The sequence below is a fragment of the Giraffa tippelskirchi genome, chromosome 6 (assembly GCF_054371585.1).
Source record: "Giraffa tippelskirchi isolate mGirTip1 chromosome 6, T2T-mGirTip1v1.2.pri, whole genome shotgun sequence".
Classification (NCBI taxonomy): Eukaryota; Metazoa; Chordata; class Mammalia; order Artiodactyla; family Giraffidae; genus Giraffa; species Giraffa tippelskirchi.
The window spans coordinates 19,713,788-19,741,279 of record NC_137280.1 but is presented as its reverse complement, the minus strand read 5'-3'; the positions used below and the strand labels follow the sequence as shown (position 1 = coordinate 19,741,279).

Genomic DNA, 27,492 nt, shown 5'->3' with positions numbered 1-27,492 from the left:
GGCATACAATAAGTGATCAATATTTATCCAAAACCCCCGAATGAACAGAATTAATTATTTAGTTTAACATCACACATTCTCTAGCTTGTAGTCTTATTAGTGTCTATTTTAGGTTCTTCATTTAAAAAAATTAATAGACTTTATTTTTAGAGCAGTATTAGGTTTACAAATGTAAGTTTTAAATAGAAAAATGCAATAAAGTTCTAACTGCTAGAGAAAAAAACCTCTCAACTTCAAAAGGCCAACATCTATTATTTTAGCACAACACAGTTAATTATGTATGTATAAATATTAGCAATTAAAAAATCATTTAGATATGATCTTTATGTCCATACATTAAATCCCTAATTCTATACTAAGACACAAAATAACATTTTAAAACACTAAGTAAAAAATTAAACTCTAAATTAACATTAAACATAAATTAAAAATTAAACATTAAAAAAACCCTCTAACATAATCACAGTAAATATAGTAAGTTACAACCAGGATATAGGAAAGCCATCAAAGTCTTATTTCAATATAATATTATTATATAAGGCTCAAATTTCCAGAATCACTGGTATAGTTTGTAAACACAAGATTAGGCGGGTCCAGGAACTAAGGTACCCTTAAATTCTTCTGTGTTGCAGATTTATGCCCTGACTTCTCTGTACCAGAACCATAGTATTCAGACATAAATGAGATTTAATCCATTTGCCTATAATTTATTTGCTGTAAAAGAAACACCATATTACATGCTTTTGTTTGTGTGTTATGTAGAAGATACGCTATTATTTCCCAGATACCAGGGACTGAATGTTTAATTATCAACACTCATTTGAAAAAAGACATTGCTTTGACTCACAAATAAATTCTTAATTGCTAACAGTGGCTTTTTTGAGTAGGAGTGTGGTATCTAATTTATTTTTGCAGATGTGATTTAGAGACTAAATTTTCGAACAGCAAAGCTTTGAATATCTTCCCCGTCAGCAGAAAATTCCTCCACCCCTGCAGCTGGAGAATACTGCTGCTTGAAGTGTTAACCGGGAAAGTAAAAACTGCAGTGAAGAAATTGATACAACTGGTAAATGCTGCTTACAAAACTGAAAAAGAAGTTAGGTTATCAGCAATAAAAGAAATATATTATTCACACAAAATATGTGGTGTCATCTTCATCGTGGTAACTTGCTGGGAGTGGAAATTAACTTCGTGGGTTCCAACTTGAGGAACCTAAAGAAAAGCAAACATCTCATAGATCAGAGCACTTTTGCAAAGGACCAGAAACTGAAATCAGGGGGACCACAGCTGAGCTCCTCCTTGAGGAGAAAAGACGTGAAGCGCAAGTCAAGAACAGTAACCAAGGTTCACTTCCAAGCAGGTTCGCTCATCACTGAAAAACAAAGTCATGGTTATATTTTCAGAAAGGTCCACTAGTTTAAAACGCCCCTTTCCTTCTGGTACTTGTCATCATCCACACATTACTGAGGCAGAACGAGTAAGAGAAAAGATTATGTGTTTTAATTACAACTCAATTCGGAAGTCAACAGTAACATAAAAATGCCTACCCGTTTGGCTGAGCTGAGAAGCACTGCGGCTCTTCCGGGAAAGACCAACGATAGCTACCATTTTGGCCCCAATGCTAGACCGTCGCTTTTTGCTGTTGGTGCCCAAGGCACCCACTGCGGTGTCCGACTGGCTGCCATCGTTCTTCTCCAGTGAGCACATGTCTCCGCTGATGCTGGTACTTTTGGTCATGTTCTTCCCTGAGATGCCCATTTGTCTGCTTTGCATTTTGGATGTAAAGACACTGTAGACCCATGGATCATTACAAGTGATGGCAAGAGCAAAAAGGAAAAGACAGAAAAAGGTATTTTAGATGAAATATCTGGAGTATAATTCAATTATATCATTAATGGGGCATGTTTTTAGGATTTAAAATTTTTCAAACACCATAGTCTTGAATGGGTTTTACTACTCAGGGCCAACCCTAACATAAGTATCCAAAATCAGACATGTTTTCATTTCTGCTTTCAAAGAAGACACTGGTTTACATGGCCACAGTGGGGAGAAAAAAAAGATTTGTGAAAAAAAGTGGGCTCATTTAAGAGAATATGCTGTCCTACAAGTGCAATATGCTTTAAGGCAGTCATATAACAAAAAACAACAAAAAAGAAGTTTCCAAACCATTCTTCTCTAATTTGCTTTATTATAGCCATCAAAGAGAAATTTGATGACGGGAAATTTTACAAAAAAATGGCAAAAATGACAGCATCTACTGCTGAGAGGCTGTTTAATTTTCTCATTTTATTAATATTTTTCTAAACCTTGTTAAATTTTCTAACAGGGATTGATGTTTTCATTAATTTTGAATTAAAAATAATTTATTTCACTTCACATTTTCATATTTATTGATATGTCTATATTCCAAAAATGAATGATTTTCCTCTTGTATTCATTTGAAAAAAAGAAAAGTCATTAGCAGTTTTCTATACAATATGGTCAGAAGGCCATCATTTTTAAACACTTTTTTCCCTCTATTTAGAGTAATATCTACTAAAAGGTAAGGACTAGGAATCAAACCCAGGCACCCCTGGACTGGAGTCCTAACCACTGGAGTGCCAGGGAATACCTAACACATTAGTTTTATTAACCTATGTTCATTTTCTCCAAGTATTTAAGAGGGAAAAGACTCACTGTGAATTTTTTAAAAAGACAATAAAGTGTACTATTTTATCATTCAGATTAGTTTCAAGAAGAAATTAGGCATAAACAGACCAAGAGATAGCAAGAGAGGAGACAGAGTATATACTTCTATGGTGACACAAATTAATCATTTTCAAGTTTGTTTGATTTTTGCTATTTTTCAATAAGCAACTATAGAATAAAGCAGAAAGAGTTTGGAGGTAACAGATGGGGGCTTCAATCCCAGCTTTATTGCTACTTAACTGACTTCCTTCAGAAAGTTTATTGCTTCTACTTGATCCTCAGGTTCCTCATTTATAAGAGAATATTTCACTGTAGTTTCTTATTTTAAAGAATAGACATAATAAGATTAAAATAAAAATTCAATAAATAGAAATGATAGCAATTAGGGAATATAGACAATATGTAAAATAAGGCTAAAGCTCTTCAACATATATATGTAAATACTTAAAAGCATCAAAAAAATAATCTTTATGATCATAAATTTTAAGACTTCTGAGATTCAAATGTCTAAAATGGTTTTCATATAGCCAGCATTATGTGGCTATATGCAGGGTGGACTACACTGGGAGTCAGGAAATCTGGATTTGAATTCTGGCTTTACTGACTAATCTTGGGAGAGTTGGTTTCCTTTTTGGAACTTAACTTCCCCATTTTAATAAATGAGAAAACTTAAGTAAAGCACTTAGCAGAGTAGGAGACACATAAGAGCTCCAAAAATTATTCTTTTTCTCCTTATTATTATCACCACCACCGCTACCACCATCATCATCCATTAAGTATCAACCCTAATGCTGGGTAGGATTGGGGGCAGGAGGAGAAGGGGACGACAGAGGATGAGATGGTTGGATGGCATCACTGACTCGATGGACATGGGTTTGGGTAGACTCCGGGAGTTGGTGATGGACAGAGCGGCCTGGCGTGCTGCAATTCATGGGGTCGCAAAGAGTCGGACACGACTGAGTGACTGAACTGAACTGAACTATGTTGAACTGGAATATCTATAAGGTCCCCTTTAATGATGAAACACTTTGCTCCCAGAGTATATCTTGTTTCATGGATTCTGGACAAATGATCATAGAAATACAACATGATTTTATGGTATGCTATCATCAGAAAAGGCATGGCATAGTCTAGAAAAGTCAAAGTTCAGTCGAGACTAAGGCTTTCAAAATAATATATGTTCCATAGTCACAATAACTAGTACTCTTGTTTTTACCCCAAGCATACTTTTCTAAAAGAACCACCTACTACCTGCCAAGGAAGTTAAAGATACACTCTCAAAATATTATACCTTGTGACTTTTGCATTTTAATTCTCATGGTTGGATATTAGGGCATAAAGAACTTGGCCAAAACCAATCAGGATATAATAAAATACTAACTGAAAAGATGAATAAGTTTATAGATAATGTTTTACTATTAGGTTTTAAAGAAATGCACTGCTCTTCAATCTAACACCTTTGGTAATGCGTCATCTACAAGAAGGATTATTAAAAGTTTTGTAAGATGGATCTATTTCTCATCTCCTTAAAATAGAGATCATCAGGATGAGTTTGAGTAGTTGCTCTTCAGTGCCATGTTTTGAAGGGAGGGTGACTGAGTCAAGGGTATCACTATTGGTTTCTTTTACTTTCCTCACTTGGCCATCACCTTAAACTATAAGCAAACAATACTGCAAGCAAACAAGCTATCAACCAACATATTAAAAGTCTTGTGACTCTTATAGAATATTTTGTAGTGAAGAATCTATAAACATGGGTGATCATTTGGAATACTTAGTGGTTAAGAAAACACAGACCCTATCATTATATTATTACTTTAAAAGAGAACATCTCTAAGGGTCTGGTAACAAGGTAAATTATGAATGTTGCTGGTAGGAGTATTAGTGATATATCTCCGAAAGGCAAAATGACAAAATGTATCAAAAGCATTTAAAAAACATGCCTATCCTTTAACCTATCAATATTACTTTCAGAATTTACCCTAAGGGAAAACAGTGATGATCATAGATTTAGCAAGAATAATATTTATTGCAGAATTGATTGTAATAGTAAAACACATACACACACACACAAGGCAAAACCCCAGAAATGTCCAATGGTAGAGGATGTTTAAAAAGTCATGTTCATCAATAAAATAGAATGTATCTTTGAAAATGCTGTTGTAAATAAATATTGATTAACATAAAATATGTTCTTGATATGGGAGAAAGGGTGAGAGAAAGCAGATATCTGCAGTATAGCTTTGGCTACATACCAAATATGGATTCACTCTACCACTAGGGCACACAAGCAAGTTCAAATTCCAGAGTGACACAGTGTCACAAACAGAAAAGAAAAGAAAAGAAATTCATATAAATAGAAATAAACATCTCTTGCTAAACTGGGTAGTTCAGGAAACCTAGATTCATAGATGACTCAGTAGCTACAAGAAAAATAAAATATGTTTTGGATGTTTATTTTCTTGGGAAAAGAAGTACAAGTGTATAGAGCAAGAAATTTAAAGGATGTACTGTGAACAGTGTAAAGCGGTTTTAATTTTCTCTGGTTGGTATTATGCTTTTTAAAATTTTTTTTTTATTTTGTTTTTTCCAAAATGAACATGAAAGTTATCGGAAACCAGAAAAAAAATTAAAACAATTGGACAAATGAAGAAAGCAATGAAGGACCAAAACAATTCAATTTGCATAGTTCATTCCATAGGCTAAAGGTATAGCATGGCTTTCAAGATAATTCTATGAGATTACTACATACTAATGTTGGGCATTGATACAGGATGCTCAATTCCAGAAAGAAAGTGTTTCCACATTCTGAATATGGTTTTATGCATGTTTCTGATTTTTGGCATTGGAAAATAATGCAAAAGTTTATATATGTAGTAGTCTTGAAATATGAAAAATTGCCAGTACAAGTAATTTATTTTATGACACAATTGTAGTTGCTTAAAAAATCCTGAAAGATTTTTTAAAGGGCAAATCTCGTATCACCTATCATTAGGAGAAAGATAATGAAAGGCAGTGAAATACTTGTAAATAGTCTCTAAAGACTTAATTAGCATATTTAAGGGATTATAGCAGTTAGTGATTAAACAAAATGTTTATTGGAGAAGGCAATGGCACCCCACTCCAGTACTCTTGCCTGGAAAATCCCATGGATGGAGGAGCCTGGTAGGCTACAGTCCATGGGGTTGCTAAGAGTTGGACACGACTGAGTGACTTCACTTTCAATTTTCTCTTTCATGCACTGGAGAAGGAAATGGCAACAAAATGTTTATAGGACAAAAGTATTCATTAATAGGTTTGAATGAATACAACTAAGTAGTTTGGCTGTTAAGATAACCAGCAAACACAGGACAAAGATAAACTCTTGAGTTTGTGAGAGTACAAACATAAGAGTAATATTGTAAATAAAGTTCACAGTCATGAAAAAATATTTCATCATATTGAGAGGTGGGAAGGTGGTCAGGAGAGAACCTGCCTAAGGAATTAGAGACTGGAGTGACTCAGAATTGTTATGAATGAAGTAGAGAGGGCCTACCAGCTCTCAGAATGGAGTATGAGAGCTGCAGCGCAGGGGCAGAAAAGACACTTGAATGGGACTATTTATAACATCTCAGGCTAGGAAGTGGTGCTAGAGAAGCCTAGGAGGACGTAAAAGTTAGAAGACAACAGGAATAATGATAGAGTCGGAAAAAAATATCCACAGAGATGAGGCAAAATCCCAAACATTATGCCACCTTGAAAGCCTTAATTCTCCCTTCCCATTCCTGTATTCTTTGAGGCATGTGCCAAGAGCTAACTGAATACCTATCACTATAACTCAGACTCGACTGCACCCGTTGTGAGTCACTGAGTGGATATCTGGCTTTGGAGTGCCATTTCTGGATTCTGGCATATACCTTGTGGGTAAGGGGAAAGGAGGATAACAAACCCTGCTAAAACCCTGCTCTTCACCTCATCAAATATTTTCTCTGTATTAAATATTATTTCCTTCCTAAAATGAGGAATTCAAAATGATTATGATTCTACATTATAACTTAATAAACAATATTTCATTTACTCAAATGACCATCTACAATTTTAGGCTAGTAAAATAGTAACCATTTGTTCAAATGTTTATTGCATATATATCCCCGCAAATGCAGGGATACAAGAATGGTATGACACAGGCTGTTTTAATTAATGTACTGGTAAATATATCAGCATGTAAAATGCAAATATGGCTGCATGAGAACGTTTAGAATTAAGATTCCAATGACCAGTTCTAATGTCATTAAACCTTAATTAAGTTAGATGATCAGGAAAAGATCTCTCTCTGAAGAGTATAAAAAAACTTGAGTTCTTCATGCTAATTCTTTGATTCCTGGAGATGATCAGAATTTAAACATTTGGTATTTTTAACAACACTTCAGGTACTGTATATAAATGCATTCTATCAATACACTATAATGTATTAGTATATTATCTAAGTGTACTTGAGTGTGTGTATTTGTCTATGCCACAAAGTTGATGTCTAGAGTTAGGGAGAAATATTTAGCTAATCGACAGATTGTTTTTTAGTCAAAATATCTTCCCTGACTCTATAATTAGTAATGAAACTATGTTTAATGTTCCTAAGTCTTGGATCTCAGGATAGGCAGCAGTGCCTTGCTGGTTAAAGAGCAGATCCTTGCTCATTTGGAATAAGTGGAAATGAGTCCTGTCACTTCTCGGCAGAAGCATTTGATTGGTAGTGTTCGACTCCTACTTCTCTTTCCCTCTGCTCCTGGGACTGTGAAAGACAGCCTCTATTAGACTGAGCCCCTGAGTGACTATAATGGGCAGAAGTGAATTTTTGTTGATTATGCAACTAAGAATTCAGGGTTGTTTATAACAGCAGCACAATTTAATATGTCTTGAGTAGCAAAGTCAGGAGAGACTGCCTATGAAAAAATCAATTAGGAGCTTATAGCAATAGTTCTGGGAAAGGAAATAGGAACCTAGCCTACTCCATTTCTACTACTAATAGAAAACAAAGCTAATGTAAAAATTGTCTAGAAGGAACCATCTATACAGCTTAGTATCTGGACCTGAGAATAGGATATAATCATAGCTCAAATTGCTAAGCATTTATTATATTCCAAATGCCTGTCCAAGTGTTTTCTATTAATTAACTCATATAATTCTCTTAAAGAGGACTTCCCTGGTGGCTCAGGAGGTAAAGAATCTGCCGGCAATGCAGAAGACCCAGGTTTGATCCCTGGGTCGGGATGATTCCCTGGAGAAAGCAACGGCAACCCATTCCAGTACTCTTGCCTGGGAAATTCCATAGACAGAGGTACAGTCCATGGGGTTGCAAAGACTCAGACACAACTGAGAGACTAACACTTTCACTTTCAATTCTCTTAAAGAGAAAATGGAGGCCCTTAGAGAGTATAGTGTTTGCCAAGTGGTACTGATTTAGGAAACAATCAACATTGGACCAGTGGAATTTCCTGATGGAGAGGTTCAGTAGAAGAACTAAAGATCCTCTTGATGAAAGTGAAAGAGGAGAGTGAAAAAGTTGGCTTAAAGCTCAACATTCAGAAAACTAAGATCATGGCAGCCTGTCCCATCACTTCATGGCCAATACATGTGGAAAGAGTGGCAGATTTTATTTTTGGGGGTTCCAAAATCACTGCAGGTGGTGACTGCAGCCATGAAATAAAAAGACGCTTATTCCTTGGAAGAAAAGTTATGACCAACCTAGAGAGCATATTAAAAAGCAGAGGCATTACTTTGTCAACAAAGGTCCGTCTAGCCAAGGCTATGGTTTTTCCAGTAGTCATGTATGGATGTGAGAGTTGGACTATAAAGAAAGCTGAGGGCCGAAGAATTAATGCTTTTGAACTGTGGTGTTGGAGAAGACTCTTGAGAGCCCCTTGGACTGCAAGGAGATCCAACCAGTCCATCCTAAAGGAGATCAGTCCTGAATGTTCATTGGAAAGACGGATGCTGAAGCTGAAACTCCAATACTCTGGCCACCTGATGTGAAGAGCTGATTCATTTGAAAAGACCCTGATGCTGGGAAAGATTGAGGGCAGGAGGACAAGCGGATGACAGAGGATGAGATGGTTGGATGGCATCACTGACTCAATGGACATGAGTTTGAGTAAACTCCGGGAGTTGGTGATGGAGAGGGAGGCCTGGCATGCGGCAGTCCACGGGGTCGCAAAGAGTCGGACACGAGTGAGTGACTGAACTGAACCGAGGTTCAGTAGGAGGAGGCTGTACACTCAGGCCAAGTGCTCAAGGGAACAGTCAGGGTGAAACAGAGGGAACCAACGAGTATTTGTAGAACAGGAGAGGACAGATGAAATTAGGATGGCCTAAGAAGGATGGAAATGGTCTTTCCATTCTTGAAAGTGAAAGTGAAGTCATTCAGTCTTGTTGACTTTCCATCCTTCTTGGAGGAGGAAATGGAAACCCACTCCAGTATCCTTGGTTGGAAAATTCCATGGACAGAGGAGCTGGTGGGCTGCAGTCCATGGGGTTGCAGAGACAGACATGACTGAACAACTGAGACACACAAGAAGGAAGGCAGGCTAAGAGGGTAGAGAGAGAGAAATGAAAAAGATTGAAAAGATCCTCCAAGGATTACTTATATTTAAAGATTAGGAAAAGAAGAGTGACTGAGATGAATAGAGATGCATTCTCAGAAATAAGAAAAATAGTATAGAGTCAAATTACACAGAAGACAAGAACAAGGTTCAAGAAAGTTGTGGTGGTCAAATGATAGAGAATTAATTATCAGGAACATTTAAGAAAAGCTACAGAGTTAGAGGTGTGGAGGATACAAATGATCCTTAAGAAAGCAGCTATTGACATTCCTTCAAGATGGAGAAATACATGAGTTTAAAAACACAAATGTTTGACTTAGAACATTAAATTTTTATCCTGTGAGGAATTTTACTAAAGAGGAATAAAAGGAATTCATCTGTGTATCTGTTAAATAAAACTGCCTTACCGCAATTTCTAGATCCAAAACTACAAGGCTAGAAGTTTACCAGAAATGTTTCTTTTACTCATTAGTCCTCTTTTTCCTAACTTAGCAAATGAGGTTAAAGATCATTGTTAAGGTACTTTTAAACTCCAAATTTTTATGACCATAATACCTCCGTTAAAGTGGTTTTTAAAATTAATCTCTTTCAAATTTTCATGGTTCTTTTCTTTTTTAATTCAGCTTTGCCTATTGTTCCCCACAATTTTCCTTGAAAAGGAAAATTTAAGCAAAAACATGTCTCACTTCACAAGTTTTCAGAATAAATTTCATAATTCTAATCCATCAATTCACCATATATATAATCTTCTTTAATTTTTCTATTGGGCTTCCCTGATAGCTCAGTTAGTAAAGAATCTTTCTATTGGCTCAGTTATTTTGTTTCCAACAATTTTCCTTGATATATATATTTTAAGCAAAAACATGTCTCTTCACAAGTTTTCAGAATAAATTTCATAATTCTAATCCATCAACTCACCATATATATAATTTCCTTTAATTTTTCTATTGGGCTTCCCTCATAGCTCAGTTGGTAAAGAACTTTTCTATTATTTCACCTGTATTTTTCAGCTAACCCCATTATTTCTATATATAAATCTTTATGGCAGAAGTAGACTTCCCTCTAGCTTATTTTCATGTTAGGGTTTTTTTTTTTTCTGTTTTACCACGTGATTACATAGTACTTCTCAATAACAGGAAAAAGAAAAGCTCCATGATAAATTATCAGAAGGGACACTCACTGACCTATTACCTCAACGATAAATTTACATTTTTCACCATTCTTACTAATGTCCAAGGAACACAAGAGTTAAAATTTTGTGGAAAAAAAGTGAGAACTTGATTTATTCTTGCTAATCATACAGCTCTATAATCAGTGTATCAAGTTTTGCATTTAACAAATGATGAATATGCTGCACTATTGAAATGATTACAGTACATAAAAATTCATATTATGCTGCTAAAAATAGCACTGAAAGCTAAACTATAATATGAAAACATTCTTGGACTATAACTATCCCATATAAAATCACTAAATATTGAGTTTCAAAATGTATAAAAATGTATGAAGTAAAATGAAAGTCACTCAGTTGTGTCTGACTCTCTGCAATCCCATGGACTATGCAGTCCATGGAATTCTCTAGGCCAGAATGTATAAATGGCTATAAATTAAGGATATTAATTCCTCAGACTTTAAAGTACAAAAGACATTAGTTTCATATTTTGAAAAATAGTGGATACTGATTTTTTTCTTTTGAAAACTTGATTGCAAATCAAATTCAAGTTAAAAAAAAATCTACTTCGCAGCATTTGCAAAAACCACATTGCAGCATTTCAGAGACAGAACATACTTTAAACTTACATATCTTGATGAAATTTAATTACTATCTATAAATTCTTATATCTAATTAAAATTAATGTTTCAAGAAGAATCTACCAGATTTTCTAGTAGAAGAATCTACCAGAATTTCTGGAGTCCCAAAGGATTAAAAAAAAACAACAACAAACTCATTCTAGAATTATTTTCAAGAGGCCATATATACATTGTGCTTAGTTGCTCAGTCATGTCCAACTCTTTGCAACCTCATGGACTACAGCCCACCAGGCTCCTCTGTCCATGGGGATCCTCCAGACAAGAATACTGGAGTGGGTTGCCATGGCCTCCTCCAAGGGATCTTCCCAACCCAGGAATCGAACCCAGGTCTCCCACACTGCAGGTGGATTCTTTACCATCTGAGCCACCAGGGAAGCCCAAAATATACATTACCTATACATTATACCTTTATATTTAGAAACGAGGATGTCTTGTTTAAATTGTCTATATTTTCCTTATACTTGTCTGACAATAACTGAGAAAAGGAAGTTGTTTCTTGTCCTTTTATCTTTCTTAGCATGTGTGTGAGTCAGGTAAAATGATTTGTAGAGAACCAGAAATAACATCCATGTTCCAAGTTCTTGTAATCTGTGGCAATATATATAAATATATATATATATATATACACACACACATATATATATATAATATGTACGACTGAACATCAACAACAGCAACATATGTTACATTATTCTTCTAATGAGCTTTGCATTGCTGTTATAGTAAAGGCTTTCTTCTCAGAAAAGTTAGTGTTTTTAACAGAGAGCAGGGCTCAGGAGACTGGGCTATTGGATGTGGAAATGTCAGTGAAGAGGAGGAGCATACTGTGCTTCCTGAGACAGTGCTGTTATCAGTTATCAGGTTTGTTTGCTTGCAACAAAATTAGGGTTCTGGTGTGAGCCTATTCAGTTGCTTCAGTCATGTCCAACTCTTTGCGACCCTATGGACTGTACTGTAGCCTGCCAGGCTCCTCTGTCCATGGGATTCTCCAGCCAATAATGAAGTGGGTTGCCTCCAGGGGATCTTCCCAACACAGGAATCGAACCTAGGTCTCCTGCATTGCAGGTGGATTCTTTTACCGCTGAGTCACAAGGGAAGCTCTAGGGTTCTGGGCTTAGAGATCAAAACAAGGAACTTGCTCATCGATAGAATGTATTGAAAGGCCAGTGATTACAGATATTTAAAAATATCTGAACAGCAAAGCTCCAGGTGAAAATTTTTTGTATTTCTTAGTTCAATTTTAGTGGATATTAAATAATTAAGGTCTAAAGAGAGAGTGTGTGTGCATATGTGTATTGATTATGTTATGTTTTGCCAATTTAAAAACCTTCTTGGCTGGGGAGCCATGTCAGTTTCTGGTGTGAGCCAATTCTAGAGATAGTAAGGGGCTCAGCCTGGGGCATGCCTTTGATATACAAATTAGCCCAATCCAGAACCAGACTGTTGTTGCTGAGTCGCTCAGTAGTATCCCACTCTTTGTGACCCCATGGGTTGCAGCATGCCAGGATTTCCTGTCCTTCATCATCCCCCAGAGCTTGCTCAAACTCCTGTCCATCAAGTCTGTGATGCCATCCAACTATATTGTCCTTTGTTGTTCCCTTCTCCTCCTGCCCCCAATCCTCCTCAGCATCGGGGTCTTTTCCAATGAGTCAGCTCTTCGCATCAGGTGGCCAAAGTATTGGAGTTTCAGCTTCAGCATCAGTCCTTCCAATGAATATTCAGGGTTGATTTCCTTTAGGATCGACTGGTTTGATCTTCCTGTTTAAGGCACTCTCAAGAGTCTTCTCCAGCACCACAGTTCAAAAGCATCACTTCTTTGGCACTCAGCCTTCTTTATGGTCCAACTCTCACATGACTACTGGAAAAACCATAACTTTGACTAGACGGACCTTTGTTGACAAAGTAATGTCTCTGCTTTTTAATATGCTCTCTAGGTTTGTCACAGTTTTTCTTCCAAGGAGCAAGCATCTTTTAATTTCATGGTTGCAGTCACCATCTGCAGTGATTTTGGAGCCCAGGAAAACGGTCTGTCACTGTTTCCACTGTTTCTCCATCTTTTTGCCATGAAGTGATGGGACCAGGTTCCATGATCTTTGTTTTTTGAATGTTGAGTTTTAATACAGCTTTTTCATTCTCCTCTTCACCTTCATCAAGAGGTTCTTTGCCCTGAACAGTCCCAGGGCCTGTACCAGGCAACTAGAGACCACCCCTATAACCCAAAGCCCAGCTTGCAGAAAATATTCAGGTTAGCCAATCTTAAACTTTATTCTGCCCTATTTTATCTTTCTAGCCCCAATAAAGGTTCTGGCCTTGACTTTTCTCTCACTCCTGCCCCTTCTGCCTCCTGACCTACCCTGTTGCTCTGCGTGGTATAGCATGCCTGCCTCCTTTTTCATGGGACAAAGTTTATTATAAACTTTATTTTCCTGAGTCCCTCCTGTGTCCCCTCTTGTGGCTATACCTGACTGACCACCACATAGAACAAAGAGCAGTATGTATGTGTATGTGTATAAAATAACCACACTTCTTGTCAAGGACCATGCTTTACAGCCCTATTTAATAAACTTAGAACAACAAACTAATATATTAGAGGGGATACGAAGCAAAACTCTCAGAAGCTTTAATGTGTACATTACTTTGTAAGTATAGCATAGAATCTAGGTTAAGACTTAACTTGCATATTTTAAATCGAATTTAGGCATTTCATGTGGAAAACAGAATATTTTTATAATAGGCCATCCTTTATTCGTCATTAAAATATTCTTTTGCTGCCTCATTAAATGAATACTGGTAATTTCCCTCTGAATGCAGTGTTAATGCATCCAATGTCTTGAAATGTCCAAGATTATCCCTTTCTGTAGGATGAACTTTATGGTCCATAAAGTTCATCCTACAGAAAATTTTCATGTAAAAAATGCAAACACATGATTTAATTTAGTATATTTGCTCCGCTTGTGTTTGTGCATGTAGACAATGTTCCAGTCTTCATTACCCAAGTATAAGCTTGCTTTTCACATGTCAATCAAACCACGAGACCATTCAGGTATGACCTAAATCAAATCCCTTCTGATTATACAGTGGAAGTGACAAATAGATTTAAGGGACTAGATCTGATAGACAGAGTGCCTGATGAACTATGGACAGAGGTTCGTGACATTGTACAGGAGACAGGGATCAAGACCATCCCCATGGAAAAGAAATGCAAAAAAGCAAAATGGCTGTCTGAGGAGGGCTTACAAATAGCTGTGAAAAGAAGAGAAGTGAAAAGCAAAAGAGAAAAGGAAAGATATTCCCATTTGAATGCAGAGTTCCCAAGAATAGCAAGGAGAGATAAGAAAGCCTTCCTCAGTGATCAAGGCAAAGAAATAGAGGAAAACAACAGAATGGGAAAGACTAGAGATCACTTCTAGAAAATTAGAGATACCAAGGGAACATTTCATGCAAAGATGGGCTCGATAAAGGACAGAAATGGTATGGACCTAACAGAAGCAGAAGATATTAAGAAGAGGTGGCAAGAATACATAGAAGAACTGTACAAAAAAGATCTTCACGACCCAGATAATCACAATGGTGTGATCACTTACATAGAGCCAGACATCCTGGAATGTGAAGTCAAGGGGGCCTTAGAAAGCATCACTACGAACAAAGCTAATGCAGGGGATGGAATGCCAGTTGAGTTATTTCAAATCCTCAAAGATGATGCTGTGAAAGTGCTGCACTCAATATGACAGCAAATCTGGAAAACTCAGCAATGGCCACAGGACTGGAAAAGGTCAGTTTTCATTCCAATCCCAAAGAAAGGCAATGCCGAAGAATGCTCAAACTACCGCACAATTGCACTCATCTCACATGCTAGTAAAGTAATGCTCAAAATTCTCCAAGCCAGGCTTCAGCAATACATGTACCATGAACTTCCAGATGTTCAAGCTGGTTTTAGAAAAGGCAGAGGAACCAGAGATCAAATTGCCAACATCTGCTGGATCATTGAAAAAGCAAGAGTGTTCCAGAAAAACATCTATTTCTGCTTTATTGACTATGCCAAAGCCTTTGACTGTGTGGATCACTATAAACTGTTGGAAATTCTTAAAGAGATGGGAATACCAGACCACCTGACCTGCCTCTTGAGAAACCTGTATGCAGGTCAGGAAGCAACAGTTAGAACTGGACATGGAACAACAGACTGGTTCCAAATAGGAAAAGGAGTACGTCAAGGCTGTATATTGTCACCCTGCTTATTTAACTTATATGCAGAGTACATCATGAGAAAGGCTGGGCTGGAAGAAGCACAAGCTGGAATAAAGATGGCCGGGTGAAATATCAACAATCTTAGATATGCAGATGAAACCACCCTTATGGCAGGAAGTGAAGAGGAACTAAAAAGCCTCTTGATGAAAGTGAAAGAGGAGAGTGAAAAAGTTGGCTTAAAGCTCAACATTCAGAAAACTAAGATCATGGCATCCGGTCCCATCACTTCATGGCAGATAGATGGGAAAACAGTGGAAACAGTGACAGACTTTATTTTTTTGGGCTCCAAAATCACTGCAGATGGTGATTGCAGCCATGAAATTAAAAGACGCTTACTCCTTGGGAGGAAAGTCATGACCAATCTAGATAGCATATTAAAAAGCAGAGACATTACTTTGTCAACAAAGGTCCATCTAGTCAAGGCTATAGTTTTTCCAGTGGTCATATATGGATGTGAGAGTAGGACTGTGAAGAAAGCTGAGCACCAAAGAATTGATGCTTTTGAACTATAGTGCTGGAGAAGACTCTTGAGAGTCCCTTGGACTGCGAGGAGATCCAACCAGTCCATCCTAAAGGAGATCAGTCCTGGGTATTCATTGGAATGACTGATGTTGAAGTTGAAACTCCAATTCTTTGGCCACCTGATGTGAAGAGTTGGCTCATTGGAAAAGACTCTGATGGTGGGAAGGATTGGGGGCAGGAGGAGAAGGGGTCGACAGAGGATGAGATGGCTGGATGGCATCACCGACTCGATGGACATGAGTTTGGGTAAACTTTGGGAGTTGGTGATGGACAGGGAGGCCTGGCGTGCTGTGATTCATGGGGTCGCAAAGAGTTGGACACGACTGAGCGACTGAACTGAACTGAACAGAACTCACAAATAACAGAAAGATTATAGTCTCCCTTCAATGATTATAATGACAGTAATATTTTGACAAAATGCCCTGGGACATATATACTGAATCTTCCTTGGAACCATTTAGAGGAAAGCCTTCAGCCTGTTAGAAATCTAAACTTATCTTTTCTTCTCAGATTTCAAGTCAGTCACTTCTACAAAGACTGTGAATTTTTGTTCTGGAATGATGTTTCGGTACACACAACGCTAGTCTTCTAAAGATGTCAGCATTTTTTAGTCTAGTGCATGGTTTTTGAAATTTTCCTTCTATTATGATCAATTTGAAAGGTAAAGAATAACATGATTAAACCATGAAAAATTATTTTTAAAAAGAAGCCAAATTTGCTAAATTTTTCTGAGCTCAAGTACGCGTTAATGTTTAGGATATCTAACATAAATGTAAGGCATTAAGTACTGCATCTTTGGTCCCAATGAACAAACAAAGCAAAATATACAATGAGCATGTCAAAAATAAATTTATGGTTCTCTAAGTGTCAGTATTTTATAAATTTCCTTTAGTTGGACTAATCAACAAAATGATCTTTTAGGTTTTTCTACATTTTGTTTGCCAAAAATAAGATATTTTTAAGAGAGTTAATGTTCAACAAGCTTCAAAGAAACAAGCTTCAAAGAAAAGCAAATTATATTTAAAATGGCCCTAATTCTTCATACTGGGGTAATGAGGGAGTTCTACTTCTCAGATTCTCTTAAGCTTAGGTCATGGTCTCTCACAGGAAAAGTTTTATAATTGATTCTTAGGTACTTGTACTTCAACAATATTAAAGATTTATTCAAGGCAACAAAATCTGATAGAAATCTGGTAAAAATGAAGAGGTGAAACATACATTTAGGTTCAAAGTCAGACAAAGATTTCTATCCTATTTCTATCATTTGATAGTTCTTGACCTTGAGTTTATTTCTTAACCTGCTCTGAGCTTTCGTTTTCTCTTCTTTTTATTATATACCTTTCCACTTGAAGCTGCATGGGGAAAGAACTTAATTTCTTTTGTTCACTGATAAAGCTCAGATTATAAAATAATGTCCAAGGATCTACACTGCAACCTGGGCACATTTGTGACAAAAGTGCTCACATGAAACCTTCAACTATTATTTTCTCAGATTTGTGTTGAAAACTGACAACAAAAATTAATTTAAGGATATTATGACTTCCACTGTGGTGAGCTACTTTATGAAACTAATACACTCTCATTTTCTAATGAATTTTGAGAAGACAAAGTCTAGAAAATAACTTAGATAATAAATATCTATTCACCATAGTGAAATAATAAATGTGAATAGAATTTAAGCAAGTTGTAAATATGTCTCAAACATACTTCTCCTGCAGTGTATTTATAAGGCTGCTTCTGCTTTCATGGACATTTATCTAGCATAAATTATTCTTCTTTAATGAACATGACCTGCTTGTTATCTCAAAATCACATTTGAATGAGTGAATAATGAACTGCACATACAAAGGCAAGTACAAAATATTTTTTCACCTTAACATTTCTTATAATATTCAATTAGAAACATATAAAAAGCTGATGTGTTTGTGTTTTATGTTGCACTGAATATTTATAACAGAATTTTTATTTTAAATGTTGAAACCAATAATATTGTTAATTGCCACTAAGTGGAAACCCTAATTTTAAATGTAAAAATATAAATTTAAAATGCAACATTTATTACATTCTATAGAATTAAAGTCTTCCCTGGTGGCTCAGACAGTAAAGAATCTGCCTGCAGTACAGGGGACCCAGGTTCAATCCCTGGGTTGGGAAGATCCCCTGGAGAAGGGAATGGCAACCCACTCCAGTATTCTTGCCTGGAGAATCCCATGGACAGAGGAGCCTGGAAGGCTACAGTCCATGGCTTTGCAAAGAGTTGGACATGACTGAGCAACTTTCACTACTACTATAGGATTAAATCCTTACATTTAAAAATCCTTATGTTCCGCAAATAGAAATTATAAATCCTCAGAATTTTTGAATGATTATGTTATAGAGTAATACACAACAAAACTATTAAATTGCCCAAGATTTATCATTAGTAATTTAAAGTCAAATGTATATAAATAAACACAATTATGCCATATGTATATATACACACATATATTTACAAAAAGGCACATATAAAAAGTTTAACGAAAAAAATTATGGTAAATAAGACTATGGTAAAAGGATTGTTGATACTAAAAGAGACTAGAACTTTTTAGCAGTTTGAGCTTATTTACTTCTTAAAAAACTATTTTTCTAACAAATAAGTATTTTTCCTTACCAAGATTTCTTACACCATTCTCTTAGGAGAAACAAAGAGGATAACTTTGTGTTATTTTGTTGAACTATATTTTTTGAAGGCTCTAGATCTGCACTGCCCAGTACTATTGGCACTAGCACAGGTGGCCCATGAACACTTGAAATGTGCCTCCTCCAGATTGTGATGCATTGTGTCATACACACAGTTTAGACACATCACACACTGTAATATACACAAGGTTTAGAAGTCTTAGTACACTCTCCAAAAGAATAAAATATGTATTAATCTTTTTGTGTGTGCTTAGTCACTCAGTCGTGTTTGTCTCTTTGCCACCCCATGGACTGTAGCCTGCTAGGTTCTTCTGTCCATGGTGATTCTCCAGGCAAGTGGAGTGGGTTGCCATGCCCTCCTCTAGGGGATCTTCCCAACCCAGGTTTCCTGCATTGCAGGTGGATTCTTTACTGACTGAGCCACCAGGGAAGCCCATTAATCTTTTTACATAGGTTAAAATTTGATATGAGAATATTTTGGATATACTGGATTAAATAAAATATATGATTAATTTTACCTGCTCCTTTTAATTTTTTAATGTCTGCAAATATTTAAACTTAGAAATTTGGATCACATTCTATTTTTATTGGATGCTGCTGCTCTAGATGAATGATTTAGATGGCATATACAGCTTCCAGCAAAAATATTTGATATAAGATGTATTTTCCTGTGTAAAGCAATATTTCTTTTAATATTAATTACTGTTGTGCTGTGAATAGAGTGAACTAATGCAAAAACTTTTATGATATAAAAACTTTACATCATATACAAAATATTAAGTTTAACACTTAAATAAACAACTATAATATGTGTGCATACTAAATGGCTTCAGTTGTGTCCAACTCTTTGTGACCCTATGGACTGCAGCCTGCCAGACTCCTCTGTCCATGGGATTCTCCAGGCAAGAATACTGGAGTAGGTTGCCATGCTGTCCTCCAGGGGATCTTCCCGACTCAGGGATCAAACCCACATCTCTTACATCTTCTGCACTGGAGCCACCTGGGAAGCCCTAACTATAATATAACGACACTCAAAACAAAATACATTTGAAAGTGAAAATATAAAGCAGTAAATGAATATTTAACAAGTAAATATTAAAAAGATGGAGCAAACACACGCTCTAAAATGAACAATCTATTTTTCTATTTTGATACTTATTTGGACAAATGTATTTCAACTCTGTTAAGGGTAATGATTCCTTTCCTTGAACAAAGAATATCTATGATATGCATATTTAGTAAGAAAAATAACTGTCTACTGGAAAGTCAATTTAGTTTATTAGGAGACTCACATTCAAGATGCAGGGCACTACTCATGCTATAACTGAATTATCAAAATAGCTTGTGCCTCAGTTGCCCTATTACATAAAATGGGGGAAATAATACCCTGACCATATTCAGAAAGTTACAAAGAGGTTTTTGTATCTATTTTCTTTCTAGCTCATTTCATCAGCTATCCTCATTTTTGAATATCGTGAGAACTTTGATTTCTTCATTTTTTCTCCAATTATCGACCCCCTCATCTTTACTTACATTTAACTAACTTAGACACTATAGCCCATCATTTCAATCACTCTTTTGCAAATACTCAACTTTTTTAGTATCCCTCCTCATATAGCATCCAACTGGCAGAACCTTTTGATGAGTCCTACCATGTGCTTCTTCTGTGCCTACCTGTCAACACTTGAGCATTGTTGAAAAAAACCAAAATTCAGTAGGACATATTGGTTCTACTATAATCCACTGCCACCAGCCTCAAGTTACTCTACACTCCTGCTCCCCACTCTCCGCAACAGCCACGTTTTTATTAGATGCTGCTGCTCTGGACGACCGGTTTAAAATGGCATAGACAGATTCCAGTAAAATCTTAGTAGCCTTTCTGCTACTCAAACCTCCCTCCTTTTGCTTTCCTCTCAGCAGATAACTTTTCCTTAAACTTCACAGAGGAAACAGAACCATCAGAAGAAATTATCTTACCTTAAAAATAATACATACACACCAAGATTTATCCATATATGTACATATATACATATATGGGCTTCCCTGGTGTCTCAGATGGTAAAGAATCTGCCTGCAATGCGGGAAACCCATGTTTGATCCCTGGGTTGGGAAGATCCCCTGGAGAAGGGCATGGCAACCCACTCCAGTATCCTTGCCTGGAGCATTCCATGGACAGAGGAGCCTGGCAGCTACAGTCCATGGGTCACAAAGAGTCAGACACAACTGAGTGACTGTCACTCACTCACTCACTCACATACATATATACATATACACATATATATTCCACTCCTCTCTAAATAAGATAGCTAACTAAGCTACTTTTTTGATTTTCTGAATTTCCTACCTAGTCACCTACTTTTGCACAGAATATCACAAATTTGATGTGTCCCAACCTGAACTTAGGGCTTCCCAGGTGGTGCTAGTGGTAAAGAACCTGCCTGCCAAGGCAGGCGGAGAAGGCAACGGCACCCCACTCCAGTACTCTTGCCTGGAAAATCCCACGGATGGAGAAGCCTGGTGGGTTGCAGTCCATGGGGTCGTGAAGAGTCAGACATGACTGAAGTGACTTAGCAGCAGCAGCAGCAGCCAAGGCAGGAGACATAAGAGGTGCAGATTTGATCCCTGAGTTGGAAAGATCCCCTGGAAGAGGGCATGACATCCCAGCATCCCAATACTCCAGTGTCCTTGCCTGGAGAATCCCATGGACAGAGGAGCCTGGAGGCCACAGTCCATGGAGTTGCAACGAGCTGGACATGACTGAGGTGACTAATACACACGCACATGCAAACTGAACTTAATCTTTTTTTGTGCAAATACTTTTCTCCTTCAGTCTTCCTTGTTTCAGTAAAGAGTATAACTATTCACCAAATTGCTTAAATTGGAAAATCAAGGGTGTACATCATTTCATAAACCTAATAATATGGCAACATTACATGTACATCATGGACTTTTGGATGCCAATTATAGTGTTTTCTCAGACTTTTATATCTCCATTATATAAATTCTATCACTATTGTTTGCCTTCTAGTGGAACTCAGTTTATTTTTCGGTGTATTTCAGCAGCCTTGTACTTGATGTTTGGCACAAAATAGCTTGAAAAAAAAAATTAACTGAATAAGTGAATTCAATAAATTCATTATATAAGTGAATGCTCCTAGTAATGTAGGGATAATTAAACACTAATGTTTAAGCTGCAACTAGTAATTTTCATAAGTCATTTTGGTGCTCAATAAATATTTGCTCATGATAAAGAAAACAAAACTTCCTAATAAATGTTTTAGAAATAGAAGTTAATTAATTTGTATATATACTATGTACAAAACACTGGAGTCAGTACTATGGCAATTATAAAGAAAAATAAGACACAATATTTGTTCAAAAATCCAGTATGCTAAGTGAAGCATAAAGAAAACATATACTGTAGGCAATAGGGCTTCCCTGGTGGCTCAGATGGTAAAGAATCTGACTGCAATGCAGGAGACCCAGGTTTGATCATTAGGTTGGGAAGATCCGCTGGAGAAGAAAATGGCAACCCACTCGTGTTCTTGCTTGGAGAATTCCATGGAAGAGGAGCCTGGTGGGCTACAGTCCATGGGGTCACAAAGAGTCGGACACGACTGAGTGACTAACACTTTCACTTTCATACCCTAGGCAAGTAGGGTATATCAAGTCTATATCAAGTACATCTTAAAGACACTATAATAAAGAATTTCAGATAATAAATTAAGGAATGCTACTGATCTCCTCTGTCCATCTGTAAACTTCACAATAGTCCCCCATCCCACATTGACCGTGCAGTTACTGGATGCTGCACCCATTTTTGCTTCTATGCTGATACTGGAAGCATTGCACTAATTTAGAGAAGCTTCCTTCTTTCTCCCACTTAAAATAATCCTTGTGCCTTCCCTTATATTTAGGTTACATCTTCAACAATGTGCGGATATTCAAAGCATTAAAAGAATCTAGTCTAGACTGTTTTGCTTGGCTACTCAGTTGCTTTTTAAAGTAGAGATGTAAGGCATAACCTAAGGAAGAAATTGTATTTGGATCTACAATGGAATAACACTCAGAATTGCTACATCAGATTACATTTTAGCCATGTAGCCCAAGACTTTAAAAACAACAAATACATTTTTTCTTTTACAAACTGAAGACATTTAGCTACGCTATTTAAAACAGGTGAAAACACTTTAATAAAGACATTTAGCCACTCTGCTTAAATGCTACTTAGCCTAGTATTATCAAATAAACAATTTCAATGAAATAGGGCACAGTTGACTAAATAGTACCACTTACACTGTTATGCCAGAGAAAGCTTATGTTTATATCTTAATTCCTCAAAGACTAGAAAATAAAATGACTTATACTTGAGTATTTAAAATGTGGCCTTTTGGTAACATTTTGAAAAGCCAATTACTCTTATAAATGTCCTTGGAAATTGTTGATACTCCAATATCTAACTCACCAGCACAGAGGAACTTCTAAATTCCCTCCACAAAACAGAATAAACACATTCTTACCTGTGTTAGCTTCATGATCCTTCTGATCAGATGGTTAAGTGCGGAGAAAGTAAATTTGGTGCTAGATCATTCCCACTCCTAAAACTGCCACAGCTGGGCATCTTCCCAGGTATAACCAATGAGCTGTCATTTCATTAGACTCAGAAGACCTTCCCTGTTTCATTTGTTTTAAACAGAGTGTCTAAATACCTTTTCAATTTATGAGAAAATATTTTCTGTTGCTTATAGACTCTTGGGCTAGGTAGACTAAGATGTGACCTGATGTAGCAATGTGTTAGAGTTACTGTAGACTGGATTCAGAGACCCTTCCCCCTTTTCCAACCTGTGAAAGAAAGGCCTGCATATGATAGATATGGGCAGAGTCCATATCAGTTGGCTACAACTGAATTATCAAGCTAGTCTTTATTCCTAGAAATTTTAAATTAGTAGTACATGACTTTAAATATTGGCATTTCATGTATAAGCTTTACCTTTAAAGTTATAGTTAATATTTCTTTTTTATTCTAGTATTTTAGGAAATAATTATCAGTTCTTAGTATGTGTCTCTGTTATACATGATTTGTTAATTTTCATTTACTTAATTTTCAAACAATCCAATGAGGAAACTGTTACTATTACAATTTTATAGATGAGAAATCTGGGCAGTGAGAGGCTAAGTAAGTTTTCCAAGGTCTACGCACAGGCAAGATAGTAAGTAGTGGAGCCAGGATTCCCATCTAACTGTCTGATTCCACAACCTTCACTCTTATACATTATACTGTATCCCACACACATCATTCTTTCACTCATTTACTCATTTATCCATTCTTTCTAACATTCAGTGAGAACTTACAAGCACTGGGCACTGAGTAGGATACTCAGAAGATTTGTGTTGAATTAATGGTTTTACCTCAAGTTTATTCTGCTTTTAGAAATCCTTAGGTGACTTCTGAAGTAACTATAATTTAAATGAAAATAAGTACACCCTTAAGAGGAAATATTTTGGCAATATTAGCCAAGAACAGACGTATTTATAGAAAAAATTAATCTGAAAGAAGTGGATGTTACAAAGAGATAACACAACTAAAATTATATATGTACATGTATATATGATATTATATGAGGCCTCCCAGGTGGCTCATGGGTAAAGAGTCTGACTGCAATGCAGGAGATGCAGGAGATGTGGGTTCTACCCCTGGGTCAGGAAGATTCCCTGGAGAAGGAAATGGCAACCCACTCCAGTATTCTTGCTTGGAGAATCCCATGGACAGAGGAGCTTGGTGGGCTACAATCCATGGGGTCACAAAAGAGTTGGACATGACTTAGGACTAACCATATATTTTCCTACCTTTTATAAAAGCCACTGAAATAATTTAACTTGTTCTTGATGACTGGGATAATAATTATAAATATTTATTATTCTATGTTTCAGATAATTTGGAACTTGGGGCTGAATAGGCACTAGCTTCACAGTGATGAAAATAGATTTGAAAGTTTGTACTTTTTCTTTGATCCCTTATCTCTGGAGGATGTGTTGGTATATAAAATCTAAGATGAAAGCAACTTTATCATAGGATATTTATTGCTTTAAAAAATCATATTTTCACTAATGTCATCAAAGTATTTTGGCTTTTTAGTTCCATTCAAAATATCCTTCTCATACTACTTCAAAAACAACAGCTTCTAACATTTAAGATATTGAATGCTTACTCCATGTAAGCCATTGTGTTAAGCACCTCATGTATATTTTATCTCACTTCACATTCATATTGAACTTTAGGTAGGAAATTATCCCCAGGTTGCTGATAAAGAAACTTGATTATTTGGGAAGTAACTTGTTCAAGTTGATGAGTAGTTTTAATTTAAACCCAGGTTTACCTGGTTCTAGAGACCATTTGCTTCAGAACTGTATTCTATTGCAGGTCTGATGTACCCACCAATAAAGCTTCAGAGGTTCTTCTAAAATCAGTTTATACTCATCACTTAACTTGATTGACTGGCACAATTTCTAGTCATCAAAGAGTAGAAACACACAAGTGAGTTTGGAAATTATGTTTCACTGAAGTTGTAAAAATTTAGAAGAACCAGTCAAACATTATTTTCCATTTATGCATTAGCTTATTTATTTATTTATTTTTTGGTTTGGTCAGTCTTTTATTTTACATTTTGACAGTAATTTCTCAGCTTCCACACTTCTATTATTTTTCGGTAAGTAAAAGTTAGAGTGGACTTGCATTTTACCACTTACAGTTAAGACATAAGGAAAATAATTTTAAAAATTGACCAAAAAAATTTCAATTTCTCCCTACCAGGGAGAAAGGAGTTTCTGGATCTGCAGGGGTCAAGAGAATACAACAGTTGGCTTTTCTTTTTGGCTGTGACACACAGCTTGTGGGATCTTAGTTCCCTGACCAGGGATTGGAACTAGGCCACAGCAGTCAATGTGACAAGTCCTAATCACTGGACCAGCAGGGAATCACTAGAAGTTGGTTTTTATTAGGAAAATAGTAGTTTTACAGCACTGAAATAATTTCACTAGTCTACTTTCTAATTTTAAGCACAGAAACACTAAACTTTGCTTCTGAGGAAAAGAAATTTTTAATACAAAGAAGGCCAGCAAAGATGAGTCTATTACAATTTCACTTCTCATCAAGTTGGAAGAGACCCTCAAGATCAACAGCCATTCATTTATTCATCAAATATTTTGGAGCTGTGAATGCTTTTCCTCACAGATATGAAAGATTTTGCTTACATTTTTCAGTGGTTAAATCTGTGACATTTTGGAAGGTGTAGGATTATAATTTTCTGACACCTGGATTATTGTACATTTAAAAAAAGATAATAAATTCTTATTTGTTTTCAAACTGGAGACACTTGGTTTACTGTCATGGTGGAAGTTGGCCATAATTATATATTGTAATAATATCTTTATTCCCTAAGATTGTTCAGGAAATTTCCTGTGTTAATAGATGCATTATTTGCAATGCCACAGCATCCTTTGAAAGCTTTGATTGCTGACATTTTACTCAATTTACATAATTCTGTCTCTTGGTTTGAATAATAATAATGATAACAACAATCATTTATGTGCTATGCACTGTTCTAAGTATTTTATACGTATCAACTAATTTAAACCTCTTAAAGGATCTATGATGTGAGTACTATTATTATCCCAATTAAAGAAGAAAACTGAGAAGTCATAAACTTTGAGGAAGATGAGGAATCACAGCTCAAACTAAGGCAGTATAACCCTAGAGCTTGTGCTGCCTCTCTTGAAGAGATGAAGCTCACCTTCTCAAAATATACATCGCTCAGTCAATTGGCATTTAAAAGTATTTTGACTTCCTACTTGACCAGAAGTAGAGATACTTTGTTTTCAATTTAATCACTTAGAGGTGATTGGTCTCCTTGTCTTGATTTATATATGTGCATAACAGGTCCTTTATTCAGGGGAGTACAAACCAATTTTAAGGAACGTTTGAATTTCAGTCTTTCCTTTGCTGCCAGTTCTCCCCTCTGGGTGTCTGCTGCTGACCATCTTCCACTGCCTCTGCACTGCGCCTGCAGCTACTTACCACTATCTTTAATTCAATCTCTTTTCCTGTCACTTCTTGGTTTTCATATGCAACAACAAAGCATTTATAGACATGACCAGTTGGTCAAAGTGTTCCTTGTTCTCCATGGGGCAAGCTGACAAATCATAGAATGCTGACTGTAATCTTTGTAATCTTTTCAATTTCTTTTTCTGCAGCTTGGACAATCTGCTTCTCTTTTGGCAAGGCTTTTGGGGATAATTCCAGAAACTTGAAGATTCTTCAAGCGAGCCAAACAACAAGCCAAGCAGTAAATTTTGTTCTTGAATGATACTGTTCAATTGAAAAAGCATATGAAGTACCCAATGTCCAGATGAATTAGATGAGAAATTCTTAAATTTTGTTTTTTGCCAGAACCACCTGAAAGAGCTTTTCAGGAATACAGTCTGCGGCCTAGTCCTGGAGACTTGAATACACTATTTCCAGCAAGAGAACCAGAACCTTGCATTTTAAAGTTTCTCTGGTGATTCTAATGCAAGTGACCATACAAAAACCACAAAGAAACTCCGGTGTAGGCTAACAAAAAGTAATCTCATAAAATATCTTATTTAGGTAGTTTTGCCTTTTAGATTAGATAGAATTTTATGGTTAAGTTCTGTCTATCAGCAAGCAGACTGGATTACTGGATTTCTCCAGCTCAAGTTACTCACATTTTTGGAGCCATCTAACTAAAGGACATTTTCCGTATCTTTAATCAGTTCTTCATATGCCTGGAGTCATGTTAGGTGCCTCTTTGTGTTAAATTAGCATACACTTAAGAATCATTTTGGTCTGAAGTGCTTGTTTTCTTTCATGTATGGATATGATTGTATATCATTAAATATTTTTACACTGGTTGATTGTAAATTTTGAAAAAAATAAAATAGTTTCGGTACAGCA

The 27,492-nt window shown here is 36.3% G+C and overlaps 1 protein-coding gene and 2 long non-coding RNA genes across 52 annotated transcripts in view; 1 reads left to right on the top strand and 2 right to left on the bottom strand.

Moving 5' to 3' along the window:
- The window catches only part of RIMS2 (regulating synaptic membrane exocytosis 2), a 629,392-nt gene that overhangs the window by 86,528 nt on the left and 515,372 nt on the right, over positions 1 to 27,492 (bottom strand). For 31 of the 50 annotated variants that reach the window (XM_081502233.1, XM_081502232.1, XM_081502237.1 and 28 more), the window contains one exon: positions 1,548 to 1,789. The exons of the other annotated variants lie outside the window; for them this stretch is intronic. In XM_081502233.1, coding sequence (XP_081358359.1) covers positions 1,548 to 1,789 — 242 coding nt within the window. The remainder of the gene's footprint in view (positions 1 to 1,547; positions 1,790 to 27,492) is intronic. 50 annotated transcript variants of the gene reach the window in all.
- Positions 1,677 to 27,492, top strand: LOC145510598 (uncharacterized). Its single transcript, XR_014057135.1, has 2 exons — positions 1,677 to 1,849; positions 26,772 to 27,492. It is a non-coding gene; the product is annotated as an uncharacterized LOC145510598 (long non-coding RNA).
- On the bottom strand, positions 9,497 to 12,675 carry LOC145510600 (uncharacterized). The gene is made up of 2 exons (XR_014057136.1): positions 12,190 to 12,675; positions 9,497 to 10,215 (listed from the first exon to the last, which is right to left on the bottom strand). It is a non-coding gene; the product is annotated as an uncharacterized LOC145510600 (long non-coding RNA).